Source organism: Vespa velutina, chromosome 1 (assembly GCF_912470025.1).
Source record: "Vespa velutina chromosome 1, iVesVel2.1, whole genome shotgun sequence".
NCBI classification, from domain to species: domain Eukaryota; kingdom Metazoa; phylum Arthropoda; class Insecta; order Hymenoptera; family Vespidae; genus Vespa; species Vespa velutina.
This window is the reverse complement of record NC_062188.1, coordinates 12387422-12397451: the sequence shown is the minus strand read 5'-3', so window position 1 is coordinate 12397451 and position 10030 is coordinate 12387422. Positions and strand designations below refer to the sequence as shown.

General features: G+C 27.0%; 1 protein-coding gene across 2 annotated transcripts; it reads left to right on the top strand.

Moving 5' to 3' along the window:
* Positions 1–1533: 1533 nt before the first annotated feature.
* On the top strand, positions 1534–8225 carry LOC124948961 (maltase A3-like). Of its 2 annotated transcripts, XM_047493395.1 has the most exons (10): positions 1534–1860; positions 2965–3305; positions 4814–4993; positions 5093–5250; positions 5332–5469; positions 5564–5769; positions 5846–6041; positions 6136–6590; positions 6688–6828; positions 6899–8225. In XM_047493395.1, the coding sequence occupies exons 2-10, from the start codon at positions 3131–3133 to the stop codon at positions 7512–7514; spliced, it is 2265 nt and encodes a 754-aa protein (XP_047349351.1). In that variant the 5' UTR covers positions 1534–1860; positions 2965–3130; the 3' UTR covers positions 7515–8225. The 2 variants fall into 2 exon arrangements, with proteins under 2 accessions (XP_047349351.1, XP_047349416.1); XM_047493460.1 differs by lacking the exon at positions 1534–1860 and having other exon boundaries at positions 2942–3305.
* Positions 8226–10030: the final 1805 nt, after the last annotated feature.

The window sequence follows — 10030 nt, the reverse complement described above, 5'->3', positions numbered from 1 at the left end:
GCGTGATTTTTCTGAACATACGTACGTACCTACATACGCATATACGTATGTATGCATATATATATGTATGAATGTATATCCGAGCCAAACAACGATCGTTCAATAGGTGCTTTCTCATCAATACAAAATGCGAATTAACCAAAACAAAAAATTCAATGTATGAGAACGGATACAGGCAATATGAAAATTCAATAATCGTAAATAGCAGATCCTCTCATACAGATTTTTGTCGATAAGCTCTACTTAAATTATTCCAAAATCGTTGCAGAAGAGAAATAACTATCAAATGATGACGGAAAAATATGAACTTTCAAATCGATAACCCGATAGATTAGTACAAAAATTTTCAATCTATTTAAAGAAACAAAAACATTACTTAAAATAATAAATACATAACTAAAGTAATAATATATCTATCGTATACATCTCTCTAGTCTTTAACGTTTTATCGATTACATGATGGACTGAAATGATGACTCGTCTTGAATCTTATCAAATGTTTAGATATAAAATACCCACACAAAATCCTTCTACCTAAATTCTTTGAAGCATATAACTATAACTAAAATCGTAGATCTGTCAAAAAAAAACGATTGTTTGATCGTTCGACCATTCAAAGGGGAGAAGAGTGTTTACTATCATATATTTGAAAAAAAAAACAGATAACGTCTGATGTTACATATATATTTTTGTTTCTCTCCCTCCCTCCCTCCCTCTCTCTCTCTCTCTCTTTCTTTTACTTTTCGTTCCCTCTTGTTTCAAATATAGATAATTTCAGTAAGAATACACACACACACACACATATGAGATGATAACTTGTCTTTGAAAAATCTATGAAATGGATTTCATAATAATGTCATTTCTTATCATAATCCATTAATCGAAATTATAAGTTCTATTAAAGAACTTTTCTTTATTTTCTTGACGTATGATCGATCGACTCAAACTTATTAGTGCCATCCTTCTAATAATTAAAATAATTCGGGGTCATCTACGTAGCTATTTTCATGCTCCAATGTCACGAATTCTAAATTTAATTATAACTGACTTCTTATATGCTCGCTTGTAAAAATTAAAACAGAAAAAAAAAAATAATAATAATCGTGGGTGCCTATAATTTTCGTTGTTACGCATTGGCAATAATACATTATTAAAAATACTTAATATTTTACAATTTTTTTATATATATAAATAAATAAATACTTATATCAAGCATGAAATCTAAGCTGAAAGATAGAAAACAGATATATGATATCAAATGTCCATACGAGTACGATAAAATACAAAATTAACTCATGACGTAAATCTGGTAATTGGCTTTGGTACGAAATGCGCATAATGATGTGTCCATCCGTGAAATTTGCGAATAAAATGAATATTATATACACGTTTACATGTACTTCATACACAATAATATCATGAATCGGAAATGAATATGATAGAATTGTCTATAGGTTGAAAAAAATAAAAGTTATCTATTAGTTCGTGCCAATACAATCAATCGCTCAACGTTGAAACTTTTTAGATAGATACGATTGTCAAAAATCATTTGGTGGGGAGGACTCAAGCTTCACACTACAAAGAACGACCATCAATTTCGTCTTCATTAACGTTACTGGCTTGGTGCTAATTATGTCAATATAAAATATTTTTTTTCCGTTTTCTTCTTTTTGTTTTCTCTTTATTTAAAAAAACGTAAAGCGTAAAACACGATCTAAAATACAAAAGAAAAAGTTCGTCTATTTTGATATGTGTTCGGTGATGAAATAATTTAATAATTGAAATTAATTCAAGTGAAATGATTATTATTTCTAATAATTTCAAACTGTCCCAAATAAACGTTATATTGGCATTCTCAAGGTAAGTGAAATTTCTATCGTATTTTATTTTGTAAATATGTTATAATATACGTACATCGATATATGTAACTAAATTATTATCGACTTCGGTGAAAAAAAATATTTTTGTATAAAGCTATTATCGCATGACATCGTGCTCGATTGAGAATAGAGCAGAATCGTTTGCGTCAAAACGACTTAGGAAGAATGCCAAGATCGAGAATGCCAAGTGAACTTCGTTTTAACAAGTGTGTCATCTTATATGCTTGCTTTTTTACTACCGTTTATTGCACCTAACTCTCTCTATCTACTTAAAATTGAAAAATGTTTGACTAAATATTATTATAATGACAATTGAATAGAATAAAAATAGGATGTTTTTGAAATATTAATAATTTACATATAAAATTATTCTATTAATATATTCTTAAATATTCGTTAATAAATATAAATGCAAGATTAAACGTTATTATAATGATAATCAAATAAAACAGAAATAAAATGTTTTTAAAACATTAGATAATTAATATAGGTAATTAACTCATTGATATGTCCTTATTTATTTATAACTTTTAACAATCTAATCTGTTTGCTTGATTTTTTTTATATAACAAATATATTCGTCGTTATTTGCTATATCATTGAAAACATAAAATAATAATTAAATAATAAGGAAGATGAACTAATCATTTTTCTCTCGACCTGATATATTCTTGATTTTATTACACGTATACTTTTAAACTTGTAAAAAGTTTTGAAACTACAGCAAATTTCAAAATTAAATTCGGTAACTATGAACAGCTCGATATTAAAGAGACCCGAGTAAATCTTTTTAAGTCTATGTAAACGATATACCGAATTAATTAGTTTCATTCTATAATAAAAATCTAATCAATGTTTGTCATTATTTAAATGATGTATTACCATTGGCAATAACCTATTAACGTGTTTTTTATTTCTTTTTTCTCTATCATTGAAATATTCTCAACGATTTCGCGTTCCGAATAGAAATACATAGGTATATATATCTACATACATAAATATACCAGGTATATCGATTTTGTCGATGAATCAAATCTCTAATATCGAAAAAAAAAAAAAAGAAAAGCCATTTTTCGTGTTACAGACAATAAGCAGTCCGTCGATGATTAGAACTCGAAGATCAAAACGATAACGTTCGATAAAAAGTTGATAATTCATATGTAGAAAAAACAAAAAAAGAAAAAAGAAGAAAAACAGATAAAAATTTATATCAGACGAATTTTACGTCAATCCTATAACAAGCTATAATTATGTCGCACTCAATGTGCACAATATTACGCTTTATTTTACTCTTGGGAATTTTAACAAGAGGAATAAAATGCGTCGATCTCTCAGATAAAGAATGGTGGGAAACAACGCTCGTGTATCAAATCTGGCCAAGAGGATTTCAAGATAGCGATGGCGATGGTGAAGGCGATTTAAAAGGTATGTATATACGTGATATATTTCTCTAGTATTGATTAGGAAAATTCTTTCCATTTATAAATAAAGAAAAATTATTACTCATTTATTTCTAAATCAAATATAAATAAGCATAAAGAAATCTTCCTCACCGTATTCGAAACTTTCATATCGAAAAAATTTCAAATAAAAGTGGAAAATTCGAAATTTGCTGAATCTGAAAAAAAAAGAGAAAAGAAAAAAATATTATAATTAATTTAGTTTCGAATGTAATCTTATTATCAAAGAAATCTTTATTATATCTGATTAACTTTTTATCGACGTAGTAAAAATGATCGACCTCAGCGCCACTGCTTTTCCTTCTAATGATGAGCTCTACCTTACCTATGAAAGAAACTTTTTATAATCTATGTTCTATCGAAGAATAAGATTTAATAATATTATATATTATTAAATCTAAATTTGTAATTAAATTCAATAAGATTTATATTGATAAAAATAATTAATAGTAATGTTTATAAAACAAATAATATATCGATTATTTGAGTCGCGATATGTGAACTTGCGATATACTAAAATACTCTTTATAACTAAAATTATCGTCTGTATTATACGCGGCGTAATTTTTACAATAAAAAGATATCATTATTTTGAAGTCTTGCAGTGATATAATTACTCATTAATGAAGAGTCGAAAAATACTTAAATAAATGTAAATATTTAAGCTATATTTATTCTTAGTAATTATTATTGAATAAATGAATTTTTCTATTCTTAAAAGACTTTATCATGAATATACATATTAGGTTTATATATACTATAGTCATTTTAAAAGTTCGCGGCTTTTTTTTAAATATTAGGTTGTCCAGAAAGTTCGTGCCGATTTTGTCATTACGTTACTTACCAGAAATTGGCACGAACTTTCCGGACAACCTAATATATAACTTTCAATCTTAAAATGAAACACATCTTAAAATATATATCTCCAATGTACATATATACATACATGCATACGTACATACATAAATATTCATACAAATATACATCATACGCGTGTGCGCGCACGCGCACACACACATATTAAAAATCTCAATGCACGGATATTACTCATGATTTGAATTAATAAATTTTGTTTTAATTTTACTGTGATATATTATATATCAAATGAATTCCAAGTAAAATCCCTTGTATCATTGATCAATGAAATTCATACAATGAAAAACTTTTATTCTTTAACAATCTTATAATTAAAAAATTACGTATTCTAATAAAATGAATCATCGGCTTCTATAATTGCCAATCTTAATAAAAAGATTTTCTTTTATTGATTTCTCCCCACAAATTCTTCAAGAATTTTAGTAATTAATTCAAACATCATTGACCATATTGCTTTCTCTTTTGCCTCATTAATTTTGGCGTGAAATTTTAAAAAGATGAACTTTAATCAACACATTTTTCGAATTTCTATTTATATAAATTTCATAAAGCAATTATGCATTACAAATATATTATAATTAATTTTTTATGTTACAGGCATTATTAGTAAACTTAATTACATTAAGGAACTTGGAGTTGAAACAATATGGCTTAATCCTATTTATGGATCTCCTCTAGTGGATAGTGGATTTGATGTTTCTAATCATACAGATATAAATCCTTTATTTGGAAACTTTGAAGATTTTTATAGAATAATAGAAGAAGCACACAAGCGTGGTATGTCTCTGTCTCTGTTTTATTTTTTTTATGACATATATGTACATGATAAATCTTTTCATTTTCACTATATAATAAAAATTTTTAACTATCTTTTAGAATTAAAGGTCATGATAGATATAATACCAAATCATTCTAGCAACGAACATCGATGGTTTTTATTATCTACACAAAATATTGAGCCTTACAATGATTACTATATTTGGGCAAATGGATCTGTAGACAAGAAAGGTAATAAGATGCCACCTAATAATTGGGTAAGTATATTTCAAAAGATTATTTAGAAATAATACTATATAAAATAACAAATAGATAACAAGATAATATTGTTTAACTAGGTAAGCACTTATAATAAAGAAAAAGAAGGATCAGCATGGACTTGGAATGATATTAGAAAGCAATGGTATTATCATAAATTTCATGAAAAACAACCAGATCTTAATTTACGAAATGAAAATGTTATTAAGGAATTATGGGTACGGTAAAAACATAACATTATTTACATGACATGGTTAAGTAAATTTGCTTACACTACAAATAAATAATAAATGATATTTCTTTATATAATAGGATATTTTGAAATTTTGGTTAGAAAAACATGTAGATGGTTTCCGTTTTAACTCAGTACCATATTTTTTTGAAGATAAAGAATTACGAAATGAACCATTTGTTGGAAGTGGTAATCATACTTTTGGACTTAAAGAAAGTATTGAACTTCTTTATGTATTTCGTGCCTATATCAACAACTGGGTGGAAGAAAACAATGCAAGTTCAAAGTAAGTTGTTTTTTCTACTCATCCAGTTTATTTTAAAGTGATTTAATCCTAATACAATCACGCATTTATTTTCTAGATTATTAATAGCAGAATCATATGATTCTGTTTATAATCTTATAGCTTATTACGGTAATGCTACACACAAAGGTATTCCACCTACTAATACACTCTTCATCAATCCTATTCATAATAAAACAGATGCTGATTATATCAAAAGCGTAATAGATGAATGGTTTCATCTTTTACCTGAAAATGCAAGCACAAATTGGATGGTAAGAAAAAAGTGCATAACTTGTAAAATAATTCATTATAATCTATAAAATAGATTTAATTATAATCTACAAAATAATTTTTATATCATTGTAGCTAAGTAATCATGACTTCTCGAGAGTACCATCGAGAATTGGATTAAATCGTGTTGATGGACTTCATATGCTTAGTTTACTTCTACCTGGGCAAGCATATACATATTATGGTGAAGAGATAGCAATGTTAGATGCCAAAATTCGATGGCATGAAACGATTGATCCAATGGGCTGTGCTCAGACAGAGGACACATATGAAAGTTTTTCCAGAGATCCAGCAAGAGCACCTATGCAATGGAATAACGAACTATCCGCTGGTTTCTCCACAAATAAAACTACATATCTTCCTGTAGATCCTGAATATGTCACTAGAAATGTGAGATATCAAGAAGCCCAAGAACGCAGCAACTTAAGAACTTATAAAAGGCTAGCCAAACTTAGAAAAGATATAGTTTTTACTCATGGAGACTATGAACTTAAATCTACAAATAATAACAACGTACTTATTTTAAAACGGTTGGTCTATTCAAAATTATTAAAGACGTGTATGTGTGTGTGTGTGTGTGTGTTTTCATAAGGCAAATTCTACTCTATAATATATGTTTATATACAGATCATTACAAAATCATCCTGTATATATAGTTATTGTGAATCTGTGGATTCACCAAGAACAAATAAATTTGACATCTCTATATCCAGATATAGATGACAATTTAGAAATTGTAATATATTCAAGTAATTCCATCTATACTACGTGAGTATATGAATAGAAAAATATTTATAAATAATTTATTGAAATACATAACATAAATTTATTTTTTCAGAGACACTGTACCAAGAAGTAATATTATGCTTACGGCAAATGCTGCTTTAGTATTAAAAGGAAAGGAAACACCACAGACTACATCTACTACTTCTACTATTTCTACTACTCCTACTATATCTATCCCAGTTAGTGACATAACTCCACCAGTAAATGTTACAACGAAAGACCCAAACAGTTCAGAAAGACCAACGAATGCCACAATCAGTACGAACAAGCCAACGGAAACCTCAAATAGTACAATTAGCATAACAATAGATCCAAACAGTTCAGAAAGTCCAACGGAAGACCCAACCAGTACAAAAAGGCCAACAGAAGCTCCAAACAATACAAGTAGTCCAACAAAAAATCCAAATAGTTCAGAAAAACCAACGGAAGACCCAACCAGTATAAGTAGTCCAACAGAAAATCCAAATAGTTCAGAAAAGCCAACGAAAAGCCCAACCAGTACAAGTACTCCAACAAAAAATCCAAATAGTTCAGAAAAACCAACAGAAGACCCAACCAATACAAATACCTCAACGAAAGACCCAAACAGTTCAGAAATATCCAGCACTTCTAAATTTATCTTGATACTAAGCACAAGTTTGATTGTTATATTATTATCTGCGTTTTGAATTATCTTATATAATAATAAAAGAAAATTATACATAATACTATTTTCTTACGATTCTAAACATTTAAAATTATTATTTCTCAATATTTAAATGTTTACACGTTAATGAGATGCAATTCAATACCAGATGAATCATATTAAAGCAGATTTAACTGTGATTTATAAATTGACTTCATCATACAACGTATACAAGAGCGTTAACAATATGATAAATACAGTTGAAGACATTCATTTAGAAGACAAGTTTATCGTGCATTATCGCGAAGAGAAATAGTTATAAAGATAATTTTTAAATCGTATAAAATAATTCTTTATTAATTATCCTAATAGATACAATAACAGTGAACTGAATTTGATAAAACTAGAATGTTATCGAAAAAATATAACTGAAATAATAAACTTGACAAATGCATAAATATCTAATCTCATAAAGATTCGTTTTTCGTTAAAGGATATTTCTTTTCTAAGGATAATGGATCGTTAGAGAGATAAATATGAGAGGTCGTCTACTATCTTATCTGTGTATTAATAAGAAAACAATAAAAATATATCATTCGTATTAATTGGATACTTATGAAAGCCGGCCACGGCATTTCGTATTATCTATAACAATAAATCGTTTGTTATCTTGAATGAATGAATCTCCAATGAGTATGTGTGTATATATACATATATATATTTATACAACGTCCTTCCAATAAGGTAGAGATTTCTATACATTAATTCAATAAATGTGTATACACTTATATGTATATGTACATACACATTTATACATACATAAGTTTATCCAGTCAATGTTTCATACTAATAACCTGGCCAATAACGTATACATATATATATTATATATATAGTTCTTATGTTGTTAGTTCGTTGCTGTAATTCTACGGAGAAACATCGAAACTAAAAGTATTAAAGAATGAAAAACGACGAAAAAATTTGTTTGTGTTATTACAAGCAATTTTATGATAGTATAAATACAAACATTGTCAAACAATCAAAATTAAAAGGTACGTCGGTCAATCACTTTTTTTTTACTTAATAAATACGTATCCATTTACTATTTCTTTTGCAATTACGATAGTATTTGTTTACTTTACGAATTCTTAATAATAATAAAAAATTTCTTTTTTTTTTTTTCAGCCCGTCCGAACAATTATAACGTTACACCTTGGATGAAAACGCGATTATGTTTATTTTGGATGTTCTGGATGGCACTTTTATTAGCTCTTGTTATTTCTATTTTAATGTATTGCTGTTTTTTATTATCGACATGCTCTAACTCGATAAAAAATATTAAACAAAATATAACAAATTTCTTGAATATCTAAATTAATGTCTTGGAATTTCCATATAAAGAAAATTAAACGTGCTCGCACGTGCGGAAAGTTATTTGAAAGATTTTGGAATTATTTATAAAACGGATATTAGATAAGACGATGAAGAAAATTTTGTTTAAATGAATTATACATATATCATACATATAAAAATTCAGATTGTATATTCCAATAATGTGTTTCATATAATTATTGGCCGAAAAAAATTATCTATTAATAATGATGTATTTGAGTGAAACTTGATCAGTGAAATACGTAACGTAAAGATGTCAACATTCTAGTCAAGGATTTATTAAAAGAAACAAAGAGATTGAAAATACGAGACTGGTACAGTGATTAACATTTTTTTTAATACTATAAGCAAGAAGAATAATACTATAATCCTTACGAGGTTAAATCCTTGATATGTAAAATCGGATTAAATACGAAAATAAATCAAACGTCAACTTATAATGATAGTCAGAGATATTTATAAATAAATACAGAAGCTTATAATAAAATTGTTATTGAATTAAATCGATACGTTATATACTCTTAATCCTTCCTAACTTATTGTAACTTTTACCACGATCTGTATATTTATATATATATATACTTTATCTACATATTTATATATATATATTATTTATATATATATATAATTTCTATATAGTTTATATTTAATTTCTTTCATTAATTTTTTTTAATCTTATCACGAGTCTCCATTCAAAAAAGAAAAAAAAAGAAAAAGAAAAATCAAATATCGCGCATTTCCATAATACGTTTGAAGTCAGTCGTTTTGATAAAAATCGATAAATGCAACATTAGTATGTAGCATGACACGGATTATGAGTCGAATCAGAGCAATGTACCGAAGTAAAGTACCGGAACTAGTAATTGTAAACCCCTGAGTCAATAAAATTATTAGATTTTTTATTTTATCATTTTTGTTTTCATTTTAATTTTTTAATTACTTCATAATATATTCAATAACAATATGAAAAAAAGAGGGATTTTCAATGGCGAACAATTAAAGTAATAAACAAAGAAGAAATTTTTTTTTAAATCTTCATAATTTTTATCCTTCGAAAAAAAAAAAAAAAAAAAAAAAAAAAAAAAAAAAAATTAAAAAAAATGTACGAAAAAAGAATATGCCAGCCCTGCGATCATATGTGAATACATCGTGTTCTACATCTCGATTAAA